The 16,388-nt window shown below is 41.1% G+C and overlaps 1 protein-coding gene across 1 annotated transcript; it reads left to right on the forward strand.

Annotated features, from left to right (window-relative positions):
• Positions 1-4,638: 4,638 nt before the first annotated feature.
• Positions 4,639-15,980, forward strand: LOC146697649 (uncharacterized). Its single transcript, XM_085476476.1, has 5 exons — positions 4,639-4,687; positions 6,537-7,160; positions 7,477-7,521; positions 8,173-9,369; positions 13,625-15,980. The coding sequence occupies exons 1-5, from the start codon at positions 4,639-4,641 to the stop codon at positions 15,241-15,243; spliced, it is 3,534 nt and encodes a 1,177-aa protein (XP_085332602.1). The 3' UTR covers positions 15,244-15,980.
• The last annotated feature ends 408 nt before the right edge of the window (positions 15,981-16,388 follow it).

Consider the following 16,388-nt stretch of genomic DNA (forward strand, 5'->3'; position numbering starts at 1 on the left):
CTTTGGTTTTCAACTCGTGAGAGAGCTTAGGAATTTAGACTGTCATATTTTGTCGTGTACTTGACCTCAGTCAGGACGATGGTGAGGGCGGGAAAAGGCAGACGTAAAAACATAGAAACAACAAGAGGAAGTAACATTAAAATATGAATCTCATGCAGACACGGTGAGATGGGAGGTAGGAGGGAGAGGAGGAAACAGTCAAACACAAAAGAAGAAGGAACTAAACCAGAAATCAGACATGCAGACCTTCATCATCATCATCATTCTTCAGTGTTTATTTCACTCTCACTTCTACACCGGCATTCATACTGCTGCAGAACAGCAATTACAATAAATATCACTCAACTGAAGTCATCTGACAGGATACCAAGCTTAAATTAAAACACAATCTGTGTGTGTGTGTGTGTGTGTGTGTGTGTGTGTGTAGGTGTGTGTGTGTAGGTGTGTGTGTGTGTGTAGGTGTGTGTGTGTAGGTGTGTGTGTAGGTGTGTGTGTGTGTGTGTGTGTGTAGGTGTGTGTGTGTGTGTGTGTGTGTGTGTGTGTGTGTGTGTAGGTGTGTGTGTGTGTGTGTGTGTGTGTGCGTGTGTGTGTGTGTGTGTGTGTGTGTGTGCGTGTGTGTGTGTGTGTGTGTGCGCGCGTGCATGTGCCCAGGTTCTATTCTTGGAAAGGTGTGTAAATAACACTCCAGTTTCCTGAAGTTATGTAATTTCGAGTAAGGACGATGTAGCCCATCCCTCATCCCGAACATCCTCACACCTTAGAATAAAAGGCTCACCACACACGATCATTTTCACTCCACTCAGAAGGAAAATATTTCGTGTGAACTGAGAAACACATCAGAGCTGCTGAGAAACAGATGAGAAGTGAGAGAAAGGTGAAAGGTAAGAGAGAGATGATGTGTTCATGTTCATGTCAGTGTGAACAGCAGTCAGCTGCTGTGATCTCAGTCAGAAGAACTCAGGACTGTCTGACCTGTTTCATGTTTGTCTTTCTGGACTCATTCTTAATATGAGGTCTATATGACAGTCCTCTCTGTAATCAGTATGCGTTTGATCTTATTTTAACAGCACTGAACGTGATTATTAATAATACATAACAACCATTCACTGATAATCCCACTGAAACAGAAGAAGAAAGACTGAAGCTGTTTTATTTCCATTCAGCTGAAAGAAATCTGAATGTTTGTCTCCTACTGCTGATGTAATCTTAACTGTTATTATTTCTTTACATAGATTCATGAAGTAATTTCAGCTAATGTCTCTGTGCTTTAGACATTAGTGGCTCATGTATTTTCAGTGCATTCTTTTATATTAATAGTAACAGCAGAATAAAACAACACAGTGTCAAAGCAAAGCTGTTTGTCTCATGTTTAAAGCTGAGGTGTGCGTCTCACAGTTTGTACACACAGCGTGATGAGGCAGTGATCTCATGGACTGGAATTACACAGTTAATGAAAATAAAGATTAACACATGTGGTCATAAACTATCATCAGATAATAATCTGTACTTTGTTTAAACATGAACTTTTAATGGAAAGTCCACTTGATATTATGTCACTCGTGAATATTTGATGAATTAGAAAATAGTGAGATAATCATTTAAGCAGGTGGAGACATTAAACGTGTTCCCACAACAATATTCTGTAATTCAAACCATGCACTCTTAGAGACACATAAAAACTTTAATGTGCTTTTTATGTCACATTAACAAATGTTAAGAGTACAAACACTGATGACATCAGATGATGACATGATTCCGTTTCATAGGAACGTCTAAATGTTTGAACATTCCTGCATTAAAGTAAAAGTTTCAGGCAGACTTTTACTTTCAGCTGTGAACTGTTTCATTTGGGAGGTTCAGAGCAGCGACAGGATGAAGCTGTTTAACCGGCTCAGCTGGGATTAGTTTTATTTTTAGTCGCTCCTTTGTTTGTAATTACTTTAATTACACAGCTTCAGGTTTTCAGTAAACTGGATATAATTATCTGACTTTATTCAGAAAAATATCCAAGAAATTTCCTGAATTCCTTAACATGAGTCCACAAAGTTCTCAAAGCTGAACATCAGGTATGATTGATCAGCGATCGTGTGAACGCTGTACTGCTTTGAAGCCAACAGTCCAGCAAACTGAAAAACTGCGACCTGAGCCACACCTCAGGGTTTCTCCATGATGTAAAACAAGCAGAGCAAATCCTGTTTCCACAAATACAGATTCATCTCAGTTAAAAGTCTGAAAGTTTAAGCAGGAAATGTCCAACAGAAATGATCAACACAGCTTTTCTCCATCAGTTCAGTCAGTTTTGTTAATGTGGCAATAATTCATCACCGCAGTCATCTGAGGGCTGTTTACACTGTAAATATTTTATCATAATATGGACCGAAAATCAAAGCAAGAGCTTGTTTGAAAGAAACACATGATGTCTGAGCCTGTAGCTATTGGAGGGTCCGGGGTCACCTGACCCTTCTAGCCCCTGTCAGTTCATCCACTGCAGTATTTTACAGGGAGCCTTTAATAATATACGGAAGCAACAGAGATGTTCACTCTGATTCACTCTGAGACAGATGTTGCTAATTTTGGCAATACTCCCTGTTTTTTTAATTGTTTATTGATCGCTGAATAAAGTAGTCAGACTTAGTTATAAACAGGCGATCTTGTTAATCTGTTCAGATGAAAGTTTTCTTTCTAAAGACTGTCAAAGTTTGGTGAGCTTGAGATCAGTCATCTGTTTGGTGAAAACGACCCAAATGAAGAAGAAGAGAGGAAGTAACAACTTTATTCAGATGATGCTATATAAGAACTAGGGGTGGAGGCACAAATAACGTGTTTTTTCCGAATACTTATTTCGAACAAATACTTTAAAAAATATTTGTATTCGGGAACAAAAAAACGTTATATCAACAAGCTGAGTTTCCTTATGAGACCCAGTGCATGAGTGAGTGACTCCGGCTGCTCCACACAGCAACAGAGAGGCTCGGCTGAGCGAAAAAAGATTGAAGATCGGGAGGTTATTCAATTACGCTGCATTACTGACGTCTGCAGTTACGTAGCTCTGTCAGCTCAGTAATTTAGACAACAGACTGTTGACAGAGTAACGTTAACGTTCGGTTTAAAGGTTAAAACAATGCTTGTGTAGTTGTGTCGAATTGTGGGAGTTATATGGTACGTTTAAGTTACTCTGTCTTTTGCAGACAGGAAGATGTAGACTATAGGCCACTTAACCTTAGCATAGCTTCCCTTCACTCATTAACTTCACTGTAAAAACAAATCCTAATATAAAAGTATTTTACAGTTTTGTACTGTTCTTCTAGAATATCATTCAATTCACATCAATAGACTGATTTTACATTTCAAATGTAAATTAACGTAAAATCACTGTAATGTAATAAAACATAATTTTCTTGTATTTTTAAATGTATCTGTCTGTACATATGCATACTTAGATTGTTAAAATACTTTCACAAATGTATCATGATTTCACAAATATTTGTCTGTTATTTGAAAGATTGAACTGTTAAATTCAAATGTAATGATATGGAAAACTATATAAAATTATTCTTATAAACTTTTTTTTACATCAAATAATAATTATTATTATTGTTATTTAGGGCAATCGTGGCTCAAGAGTTGGCAGTTCGTCTTGTAATCAGAAGGTTGCCGGTTCGAGCCCCGGCTCCAACACTCTCGGTCGTTGTGTCCTTGAGCAAGACGCTTCACCTGCCACCTACTGGTGATGGCCAGAGGAGAATTATAAAGCGCTTTGAGGGTCTCAAAGCGCTACGTGAATGCAATCCATTATTATTTAAACCAACTGTTAACTGTATATTTCTGTACATTTAAGTATTATTATTCATACTGGCGCATTCATTGACCTTGTTTATAGGTAATTTCATTGTTCAATCACATTAAAATGTTCCTAATTTAATGTTTAAAAGCACTTGAAAAAGGTAAAATCCCATGTAAAAGTAGGGCAACAGACTGTATTGTCATTACTGAAAATAACCGTATTTTCATGGGAAAGTTATTCTCTGATTGTCAGACGTTGTGAGGCGAGGAAGAAGGAACCCAAACGCAGGACTCGCAGGTAGGTGCAGATTTATTATGAGGAGTGGATGAACAGAACAAAGGGAGAAAATGGCTGGCTGGCTGGACAACTGACTGGAAGGCTGAATGGCTGGCTGGCTGAACGCAGGCGGAAACGACAACAGAACATCACATGAACATCAATGACACGACACCGATCGGATGGAACTGGGGACTTAAATACACGCTGGGTGATGACTGATTAGAAACCGGTGAGTACGCAGCTGAACTTAGTCTGACTAATGATACATGGAAATAACTGGAACACAATACGCAGGCGGTATGCTGACACGGAAAACATAGATGTGAAAATAAACTGAACATGACAAAACAGAAATCACTGGGTCAACGACCCAGGAACCCTGACACTGATATTCTCTGGTATTATTTTGGCGCCCCAGCTGCCCGAATATTACTGGGGGTTTTTGGATTTTTTTTTTTTACGGTGTTGGCTGAAACTGCTCACATGGATTTGGGCAATCAAAAAACAACAAAAACAAACAAACATGAAACACGTAAAAATTCCACTATCTTGTTGTTTCTTAGGTTCCTTATTTAATGGCAGCAGGTCCACAGCTGAATGACGTAATGGAGACCGCAGCGCCTGGTAAGTAACCAGTATTTACTATGTGCACAAACTTATTCAGGGATGTTGTGTGAAGGAGAAATTAAAAACAAAACGCAATAAGTGGCAAATCTCACGAAGGCTTATTTTTATTTACAATTAAAAATAAAAACCACATCGAGTGTTTAAAGTGAGAGAATTTACTTTTTTAACATAAATATTACCTGGAAAAATATCCAACTACAGTCTTTAAACCTTCCCTTTCACTCTTGCTCACAAATCCCTCGACACTCTCCACCCACTCCACCCTTCTTCACCTGCCCTTCACTACCTGCTGTTTCAGACAGTCATAGATTTCTTCTTCTTCACTGTGATTTAATTGTTTGTTGGCAAGTTACATACAGTGATGCTCTATCAGTAACTAAAACCATGTATGATTATTAGGGATGGGCACCGGATACCGGTAGTCTGACATAAACGGTAGTAACCAGACCGAAAAGCAGCGCACATTTCGGTGATTTATTTCGTTGTTTTTTATTCCTGAGATGTGATACACTTTAGATTCTAGCCAATCATTTTACGTTTCCGAGGATAGTAGGCGGGGCCAGGTACGTACGTTCAGTTAGAGCAGAGCTACAGATTAAAAATGCCCAAGGCGAAGCGGTCAAAGTCTGGCTGTACTTCACAGCAAAAGATGCAAACTCAGCAGCAACAAGTGCTTTAAGCTGATACTGTGATACTGTTAAAGGAGGTAACACCTCGAATCCGATGAAACACCTGGCGACGCATAGCGTTTTTTTTAAAAGCCCAGAAATGCGCCGTATTTGATAGCTTGCTGCGAGACCTCACACCGAGCACATCTACTGTGCGTGGGTTGCCTGTTATCAGACCCGGAGTTAGCAACATCCCCCAAAAACACGAAGAGGAGAGTCTTGGCCCCTAGCCCTGCCAGTGTAGCAGAAATGATGAGGATGATGATGCAGCAGCAGCCGTTCTTCTCTGCGTGAGTAGCTAATTTACGTTGAGTAGGCTAACCACGTTATTACATTAATGCATGTAAGGTGAACTAGCAAACATCATCATAGCTACATGCGGCTGTCTTCTTGTTTGATGGCAGATACTCCCTTCACCCTGGCCAAAAAGGCTAAAATGACCAAAGAAAAAGTGGGAAACAGCTGAACATGAGAGGTTTAGGACAAAGTTTGTGTTTTTTCCATTGTTTAAGCACTGCTTCCAGCCAAGAGTGATACCATATATGCCCCATAGCTGCAGAAAAGGCTAACATTGTTATCTTTTTACAAAAAAACAGCTGAACATGGGAGGTGTGTGTTCTCCATTCTTTAAGCACCGTTTAAGCACCGGCACCGTTTCAAAAGTACCGATTTGGCACCGGTATTGGATAAAACCTAAACGATACCCATCCCTAATGATGTCAGCCAGATTTATGGCTGTAGTTATTCAGCTGATGATGAGTCACTGCATGTTTCTGTTTTTTGATCATTCTCAGAATGAAACTTCAAAAAATGCATTTTGGTTAAAGTTCAAGGCTCATTTCTCCAGATAGGATACAAGTCCCAGCATGAGACTTACATCCCAGAGTTTCAATAACTCTGATATTTACTGTCTGTGCTGGCAGTTTGTCCCATTAGTTGTTTGGAGGTTATTGAAACCCTGCTGTGCTTAACTCTTGTTACGACTCAATGAACAGATACAGCACAGACTGTGGATTAGGAGAGTTTCAGGTAAATGATCTGTGCCACAGAGCAAAGAAGGGAGAATTGGTGCAGGGCAGAAACTCAGTTTCTTTCATCTGTAAATGTACATCACTATATTATTTTGTGATATTTATGTTGTGGTATTTTATTTTGTGTCCTGATTTTTTTTTTGTCAGTGTCTGAACTTAGGGTGGTTCTCCTGTGGAATAACTGGCGTGAGAGGAGAATGGTGGAGAGCTTCATACTGGGAGTAACTGGGTTAAAAGCTGAAAGAGCAGACTGCTGTTTTCGAGTCAGAGAACAGCTGGGAGAGAATGAAATTCTTCTCATCAACAGCCCAGACATGATGTCTTCCAACATCTCTGAACAAAAACTAAGAGAACATGTAGAAACCTGTGTGAGGCTCTCTGATCCTGGACCTCATGTGTTCCTGCTGGTTCTGCAGCCTGAAGACTTCACTGAGAACCACAGAAAGAGACTTTGCAGAGTCCTCCAGCTGTTCAGCGATCAGTCATTTGAGCATTCACTAATTCTGATGTTAACACCCAAAGGAGAAGAGAAATTAGATTACATGGAAAGTTATGAGAACCATCCACCCTTAAAGGACATGATGGAAAAATGTGCAGGCAGGTTTCTGTGGCAGAAGAACCTCGAGCGCTCACAGCTGTTAACACGCATGTTTCAAATAGTCAAAGAGAACAATGGAGAGTATGTGAGCTGTGATCTATATGTGGATGCTTCACCGAATGTTCACTGGAGTCTAAAAAACACTGAAACACGAACTGTTGTGTCAGATCCTGGTAAGTGGGACGTGTGAAATAAATATAAACATTACTGCTGTCAGCGTTAATCTCACTAAAATGACGTTAACGCCATAACTGCATTAATGCGGCAAATCTCCGTTAGCGAGTTAACGCCCTGTGCGAGGGCTGCACAGTGTTAATGCGTTAGCACAGTTAGCTTGTTAACGCGTTAGCCGCGCAAATGTGGTTATGCCATTAACGTCATTTTAACAAGATTAACGCTGACAGCACTAATAAATAAACATCATTATGTTTGATTATTGGATGACATTAATTTATTGCTTGATTGATTTGTGTCTGTGTGTCATCTTAGGACGGAGCTCTAACACTGAAGGTAAAAGGAAACTTTTGCCCAGAGGTACGTGACTACTTCGAGAAACTTCAAGATTTATTTATTGTCATTTTGTTGCTAGATCATAACAAAAATTACAGTGGTGCTGTCAAAAATATATAAAATACAAAAATTATAAATAAATAAATGAAATTTTTATTAGAAAGATATAAAAAATGAAAGCAGAGGGAAGGGCAGGTTGATGGCTTTCACAGCTCTTGGGAGAAAGCTTTCCTCAGCTGGGTGGTGTTTATGTATCTGTACCCGGGAATTTGATGCAATCCACACACTCCACCCACCTCACACAGATCCAGTTGACGGGTGTTGGACCTCTAAAGCTTTTGTTTTTGTCAGCTCAGAGCAACGTTTTGCAGTATTTTGGTAATTTTTAAAATATGTTTGCTGCTATTGTGTTTTTATTAGTGCAGTCACAGTTTAGGAAAATCCCTTTTGACTGATGACAGAAAACTATGAATGTGAGAAGTGAAATGGAAAAAAGCAGAAGTGAAAAACATTTGGTTTCTCTGCTGTTAAATCCGTTATACAAAAGTACATCATAGTTTTATCAGGTTTCTGGGATGAGACTCACTGGATTTGAAATCTTTCTGAAGCCACCTGACAATTCTCCAAAAAATGTTTTCCCAATATCAATAAAACAATATTCACATTTTCTTACAGCCTCTGCTCTCAGGATTGTGCTGTTGGGAGAAAAAGAGGATTTGAAGAGGACACTGAGCAGCTTCATCACAGGAAAAGTTCAGAAACCTCCACGAGCTGATCACTGTGTGGCCATCTCTGGAGTGTGGGAGGGAAACAGTTTAACAGTCATTCAAACTCCAAACATCTTCAGTCTGTCTGAGGAGACGGTGAGAGAGGAGATGAAGACCTGTGTGAGTCTTTGTCCTCCTGGACCACATGTTCTGCTGCTGATAGTGGAGCCTTCAGTCACTGAGGAGAAGAAACGAAGGCTGAACTTCATCCTGGGTTTGTTTGGTGAAGATGCCTTTAAACACGCAATGCTCATCACTGCACAGGAGGGGGTGAAGGCAAACTTCACTGTAAATCAGCTGCTTAAGAAGTGTGAAGGAAAACACTATGGCATGTATAAAAATGACCTCAAACTCTTAATGAATAAGATTGAGGCTATCATGCATGAAAATAGAAGGAATTTCCTCAGATTAACTGAAAAGACCACAGAACCAAAGTCTGAACCGATCAAACCGTCTCTGAACCTGGTTCTGTTTGGGAGGAGAGGAGCAGGGAAGACGTCAGCAGCCAAGGCCATTTTAGGTCAGACTGAGCTTCATTCAGCCTCCAACTCATCAGAGTGTGTTAAACATCAGGGAGAGGTGTGTGGACGTTGGGTTTCCCTGGTGGAGCTGCCTGCCTTGTATGGAAAACCTCAGGAGGCAGTGATGGAGGAATCACTCAGGTGTATCTCCCTCTGTGATCCTGAGGGTGTCCATGCCTTCATCCTGGTCCTACCTGTGGCTCCCCTCACTGATGAAGACAAGGGAGAGTTAGAGACCATCCAGGACACATTCAGCTCTCGAGTCAATGACTTCACCATGATTCTGTTCACTGTGGACTCAGATCCTACAGATCCAGCTGCTGTTAACTTTCTAAAGTATAATGAAGACATCCAGGAGCTCTGTGAGAGCTGTGGAGGAAGATCTGTTGTTCTCAACATGAAGGACAAACAGCAGATCACTCAGATTTTTCATCATGTGGATCAAATGAGACACACCGTGGCCAGATCATACTGCTATACGACAGAGACATTTGCACATGCTCAAATAGAAAAAATCAGAGAGCAAGCGAAATGTATCAACATACAACAAGCTGAACTTCTGACACTGAAAAAAAACAACAACTGTAAGTATAAATGGAGAATCAAAGATTGACACTATACTCATTCATGTCAGCAGTAATAGATTAGAGCATGTAAAACCCATCCATTTTCTTCCGCTTATACGTGTCTGGGTCATGGAGGCAGCAGCCTAAGCAGAGAAACCCTCCCTCTCCCCGGCCACCTCTTCTAGCTTATTCAGGGGAGCACCAAGGCATTCCCAGGCAAGCTGAGAGATACAATCTCTCCAGCATGTCCTGCCCACAGGCCTCCTGCTGCAGGGAGATGCCCAGAACACCTCACCCAGGAGACATCCTTGTCAGATGCCCGAACCACCTCCAGTCAACTTTAGATGTGGAGTAGATGCTCTACTCTGATCCCCTCCTGAATAGCCAAACTCCTCACCTTATCACTAAAGGAGAGGCCAGCGAATCATTGGAGAAAGCTCATTTCCACCACTTCTATCCTCATTCTATTACATAACTAATTACAAAACTATGAATGAACACATAAGGACTTATGTAGTAAACAAAAATGTGTGAAATAACTCAAAACATGCTCGCACTGGAACGGTTCGCAGCCGAGTGTGAAGCAGCGGGAATGAGAATCAGCACCTCCAAATCTGAGGCCATGGTTCTCAGCCGGAAAAGGGTGGAGTGCCCACTCCGGGTCGGGGATGAGTTCCTGCCCCAAGTGGAGGAGTTCAAGTATCTCGGGGTCTTGTTCGCGAGTGATGGGAGAAGGGAGCCGGAGATCGACAGACGGATTGGGGCTGCAGCTGCAGTAATGCGGACACTGCACCGGTCCGTCGTGGTGAAGAGGGAGCTGAGTGTAAAAGCGAAGCTCTCAATTTACCGGTCGATCTACGTCCCTACCCTCACCTATGGCCACGAGCTGTGGGTAGTGACCGAAAGAACGAGATCGCGGATACAAGCGGCAGAAATGAGCTTCCTCCGAAGGGTGGCTGGCCTCTCCCTTAGAGATAGGGTGAGAAGTTCGGCCATCCGGGAGGGGCTCAGAGTAGAGCCGCTGCTGCTCCACATCGAAAGGAGCCAGCTGAGGTGGTTCGGGCATCTGACAAGGATGCCCCCTGGGCGCCTCCTGGGTGAGGTGTTCCAGGCATGTCCCACCGGGAGGAGGCCCCGGGGCAGACCCAGGACACGCTGGAGAGATTATATCTCTCGGCTGGCCTGGGAACGCCTTGGTATTCCCCCGGATAAGCTGGAGGAGGTGGCTGGGGAGAGGGAGGTCTGGGCCTCTTTGCTTAGGCTGCTGCCCCCGCGACCCGGCCTCGGATAAAGCGGATGAGCTGGATGCATGGATGTTTTATATGTTAGATCCTTACAAACACGCTTTGATTACTGCTTTGCACACTCTTGGCGTTCTCTCGATGAGCTTCATGAGGTCGTCACCTGAAATGGTTTCCAACAGTCTTTAAGGAGTTCACAGAGATGCTGAGCACTTGTTGGTCCTTTTGCCTTCACTCTGCGGTCCATCTCATCCCAAACCATCTCCACTGGCTTTAGGTCAGGTGACTGTGGAGGCCATCAGCACTCCATCTCTCTCCTTCTTAGTCAAACAGCCCAGACACAGCCTGGAGGTGTGTTTGGGGTCATTTTCCTGTTGAAAAACACATGATGGGATGGCATGTCGCAGCAGGATGCTGTGGTAGCCATGCTGGTTCAGTGTGCCTTCAGTTTTGAATAAATCCTCAACAGTGTCACCAGCAAAGCCCAAACAAATCTCTTCTGCTTGTTGCTTTTCCTTAGTCGTGGTTTCTTAGCAGCTATTTGACCATAAAGGCCTGATTCACACAGTCTGAACAGTTTATGAAGAGGAGGTCCTCCTTTCCTGGGGTGTCCTCATGTGAACCAGTTTCCTCATAGTGCTTAATGGTTTTTTCGACTGCACTTGGGGGACACATTCAAAGTTTTAGCAGATTTCCAGACTGACTCTCCTTCAGTTCTTAAAATAATGATGCACTATTGTTTCTTTTTACTTTGATCTTTGGGTCTTGCCATAACATGAATTCTAACAGTTGTCAAATAGAACTGTCAGCTGTGCACCAACCTCATTTTTCCACTACACAACTGACGGTCCCAACCACATTTAGGCAAGAAATCCCACAAATGAACCCTGACAGGCACACCTGTGAGGTGAAACCATTTCAGGTGACGACATCATGAAGCTCACTGAGAGAAGGCCGAGGGTTTGCAGTGCTGCCAACAAAGCAAAGAGAAGCTACCAGTGTGTGAATGTGTGTGTGAATGGGTGAATGACTGAATGTAGTGTAAAGCGCTTTGGGGTCCTTAGGCACTGAGTAAAGCGCTATACAAATGCAGGCCATTTACCATTTATTTACGATTTACTTTCAGGAATTTGAAATATAAAACATGTTTAGTGTTATGTATCATTTTTTTCTTTGCTACACAATTCCCAATCTCTTCCTTAATATATTTGATGTCTTTAGTATGTGTCTGTAATGTCCAAAGTAGTAAAAATAAAGATAAACATTAAAGAAGTGGGTGTACAAACTTTTGACTAGTGTAGGTGGAGCATTACAGAGACCACATGACATTCTTTCAAACTCAAATAACCCAATGGGGGCAGTAAATGCAGTCTTCTCCCTTTCGCTTGGGTTCATCTCGATCTACCAGTGGCCACTGGCTAGGTCAGAGAAGACAGAGAAGGGGACAAAACAAGAAAAGAGAGCTATAGAAAAAAGATACTGGTGGGAAATTATCAGATTGCTGATGATGTTGTTTCCAGAATGTCAATAAACCTAACTGGACTCTTCAGTAGGACTCAAAACAGACACATTTAAAGTTCACAAGGTTTATTAAATGAAGCCACACAGTAACTGGAGGTGAACTTAGCCATGTGAAATCCTGGGGCCATGGTCACTGAGAGAGAGGACAGGCGAGCTAGCTTTGAGGAGTCCACAGAAAAGAGATCCACTGAATTGATCCAGAGAGCTGGTTCAGAACTTGAAAGGAAGCCACTGGTCTGTTTTCCCCTGGTGAGTTGTGTCATAGGGTAAACATGAACACTTTCATGTGTGGGGAATTATTCTTAGAATGAAGACACAACTGCTTAAGACTGAATTTTTCATTTTGTGTTGGAACTGAAATCAACCAGTTGTGTGAATCATTTGGAAGTTTGTTGCTTCTGTAGCTGCAGATGACCATTCGATTCCACTGGTAAGGTCGGACTTTAAGGCTCTGAACTTTTTCAGAGCAACAATCAGGAAATAGCCTCAAAACCTTCACAAGGCTCCATCTGCCCATCTCTAACTTAATAACTCAAGTGGGATTAATAAGTAGCACTGGAAATGAAGCCGCTCTTTGGTCAGACAGAGAGTCCTGGAGGAAAACCACAGGAGAAACAAGGAGACGCCAGATTACCAGTCTAGAGAGCCAGATTGGCATAGAGTGATCATTGGAGTTGGTTGTTAAGTACTGGCAGAAGATGAAGACAATCAGGAACAGACGTGGCCGCCTCCTGGCAGATTTTAACCTGCTTAGCTCAGCTTAGACAGTAAGGAGAACCCAAAACAGCAAACAGCATGCTGGACCATGAAAATAAAGTCTTTGGATGTGGCAACCTGTTTGAAGTGGAGATTAAAAGGTGGAAAGATGCATGGCCTTAAAAATTCAGTAAAAGCTTGAAATGAATATAAAGACAGTGTACTAGGTGCTAACTGACTGGGAGACAAAAATGCAAAAACAGTGAAAGCAAGATTTTGAATTAGATGAATTTGAAAGTGTAATTGAAAAATGGGGACTAAATGTAACAGAATTCAATTATAAGATCATAAGATTTTCTTTGACATGGACAGACACAACGTTTATCTGTAGCAGATTTAGGTTGTAAAATAACAGCTTTTGTTTTCTTTTACATTCCTCGTGTCCCCTGAGATCCTCCTACATCTTTCTAGCCATTACTCAATAATGTTGTTTAATGTTTGATTTGTTGTTGTTTGTTCTTTTAATAATTACATTAAGAGCAACCTTAAGTGCGGATTGTGTAAACTGCTTGTGGATTCCTCCTTCTTTGTATTTTCGTGTGTTCCTTCTTTATTTTTCTGGTGCTGCTGGTGGAATTGAATAAAAAATTAGATGAAAGCAGCGTGGAGCTCCCATTAAGCCCTTGCACTGATTTTTAGATTCAACTTTAGACACAAAGACAAAAAGTAATGACATCTAAAATATATTGTGCTTTCAGCAACACATTATCTATTGGACTGTCCTGCCATTTAACTAATGTGTTGTTATTTCACAGGTAATGAAGAGAAGCAGAGCTCAGAGCCTCTCAGAATTGTCTTGCTAGGTAAGACTGGCAGTGGAAAGAGCTCTTCTGGAAACACCATTCTAGGACAAAAAAAGTTCAAAGCTGAGAATGACCCCAGATCTGTCACCAAACATTGTCAGAAAGCATACGGTGAAGTGGACGGTCGTCCTGTTGTTGTGGTCGACACTCCTGGACTGTTTGATAACAGTTTGTCACATGAAGAGATCAATGAGGAGATGCTGAAATGTGTCAGCCTTCTGGCTCCAGGACCACACGTCTTCCTGCTGGTGTTAAAGACTGAGAGAATCACACCAGAACAGAAGGAAGCATTAAAACTTATCAAGGAAGGCTTTGGGAAGAATTCAGAAAAATTCACCATCATTCTTTTCACAAGAGGAGATTCACTGGAACATGAGGGGAAGTCCATTCATGATTACATTGCAAAATCTGATGATTCCTTTAAGAAGCTGATTGATGATTGTGGGCAGAGATACCAGGTGTTTAATAACTTAGATGAACAAAACCAGAAACAAGTCACTGAGCTGATAACAAAGATCGATGACATGGTCAAAAGAAATGGTGGAAGTTGCTTCACCAATAAGATGCTGCAAGAAGCTGAAGCTGCAATCCAGAAAAAAACAGAGATGATTCTGAAAGAGAAGGAGGAAGAAATAAAAAGAGAGATGGAAGACCTTAAAAGACAACATGAGGAGGAAATGCAAGAAATGAAGAACAAAATGGAAGAACAGAAAACAGAAATTGAACAAGAAAGAAAACAAAGAGACAAAGAGCTTAAAAAAGTGAAGAAACAGCTTACCATAAGAAAGAGAGAACAAGAATCAAGAGATGAAGAAGACAGAGAGAAGAAAGAAGAGGAAGAATCACAGCGTAGGGATTGGGAACAAAGGTTTTTAGATTTAGAAGTAAAAATGAAAGAAGAACTGGAATCGAAACAAATCATTGACAGACAACTGGAGCAGAGCAAAGCAGAAATGAAAGAGAAACAGGAGGTATGGGAGAATGAACAAAAAGAGTGGTGGCAGAAAAGAGAGCAGGAAAATGAAGTGAGGCAACAGGAGGAGCAGAAAATGATGAGCAAATTGAAAGAATATGAGCAGGAAAAAGAAGTTCTTGAGATAGAAGTAAAAGAAAAGGATTTGATGTTAACAGAAAAAGGGGAGAAAGAGAAAAGGGAACTGGAGGAAAACTATGAGAAAAAACTGATGGAAATGAAGGAAACATTTGAAGAAAAAGCCAGAAAACAAGCAGAGGAATACAACGAATTCAGGGAGAAATGCATGAAAGAGTTAGAGGGTAAGGACTGGACAGCCGAAGATGAGCAATATGACATCTTAAAAGCACTAAAAGCTGAGAAAGAAGAACAAATGAAAAAACACAAAGAAGAGATATATAACCTAATGAGATGTTTCACCAAAAAGAGGGCAAACACAAAAAAAGTCCGCAAGCTACTGAAAAAGCATGAACAGGAAATGAAGCATGTGGACGATCCAGAGGAAAAGGAGGACCTCGAGGAAAAACACGACAAAGAAATAAATGAACTGATACAAGAACTTATAAACAAAAGCAATGATGATTGTCATATTTTTTAGTCTATTGTAAAAGCAAGGCCAGACTTACCTGTGTCCAACACTTCTGCTCACACTGAAAGTCAACAAACACTGGATAGATTTTCATGAAATTTGGCTGAAACATTTTGGGAATCAATCACACCTCCAGTACAGATTAATTTATAAGTTCATGTAAACATAAAAATACAGAAATTCAGGATGGCGAAATTGTGTATGGGATTTAATGATCGGCTCAGCTCTGCTCGAGCAGATAAAAACACAATGTAATTTCTTAATGTTTCTTAATTTCTCAAAGACGTATTGATGGCTATGTTTTTATGGTGTAACACATTCTCAGGGGTCTCAATAACTGTATTCTTCTTCATTGGTTCATTTGGTTTATATACACTACAGGTCAAAGGATTTAGAACACCCCAATTTTTCTTATTGAAAATTGTGCAGTTTAATATCTCATTGCACTCTGAAATGAAAGCACAGTACAAATAAGCAATTGGAGGTGTTACAGCAATTCCTGTAAATGTAGCACTTGTAGGTTGCTTTGCTTTTACTCTTCTGTCCAGTTCATCCCAAACCTGCTCGATGGGGTTTACGTCTGGAGACTGTGGAGGCCAAGCCGTGTTTACCATCTTATACTTTTTTCCTGAGGTAGTTCTGGCATAGCTTGGACTTATGTTTTTTGGTCATTATCTTGCTGTAGGATGAACCTCTGATCAACTAAGTGCATACCAGAGGGTTTTGCAGATGATCTGATATCCTCGTGTTGGTGTTGTTCCCTCATCAACATAATAAATGTTGTTCCAGGTTCAACATTGCAAGTGACCAATCACCTTCTCCTGACGTCATCCGCGACCTCGAACAAAAACAAACGCCTTAAAAAATCTACTTCACTTGCGAGAAGAGAAACCGCCTCTGCAAGGACAATATGTATAATGTTTACCGTTTATTAAAGAAAAGTATCCTGAAATGCAAAGAATTCAAGTTCCTGGATCGGCGGACAGAGGCGGTTTCTCTTCTTGCAAGTGAAGTAGATTTTTTTAAGGCGGTATTTTTCAAAGGGACAAAAGGAGGACTCACAACAATGTGATTGGTCACTTGCAATGTTGAACCTGGAACAACATTTATTATGATGATGTGGGAACGTTGTATAAAAAAATTCAACGAAATAT

The sequence above is a fragment of the Copadichromis virginalis genome, linkage group LG12 (assembly GCF_057382275.1).
Source record: "Copadichromis virginalis isolate Kocher_CV1m ecotype Utaka linkage group LG12, C_Virginalis_male_GT1.1, whole genome shotgun sequence".
Lineage (NCBI taxonomy): Eukaryota > Metazoa > Chordata > Actinopteri > Cichliformes > Cichlidae > Copadichromis > Copadichromis virginalis.

What these genes read in the sequence shown, in the direction of transcription:
- LOC146697649 (XM_085476476.1), top strand. Translation starts at nt 4,639, where the DNA reads ATGGCAGCAGGTCCACAGCTGAATGACGTAATGGAGACCGCAGCGCCT. An exon ending in AATGGAGACCGCAGCGCCTG is followed by an intron (nt 4,688 to 6,536) that starts GTAAGTAACCAG and finishes TTTTTTTGTCAG; the next exon opens with TGTCTGAACTTAGGGTGGTT. An exon ending in ACTGAAAAAAAACAACAACT is followed by an intron (nt 9,370 to 13,624) that starts GTAAGTATAAAT and finishes GTTATTTCACAG; the next exon opens with GTAATGAAGAGAAGCAGAGC.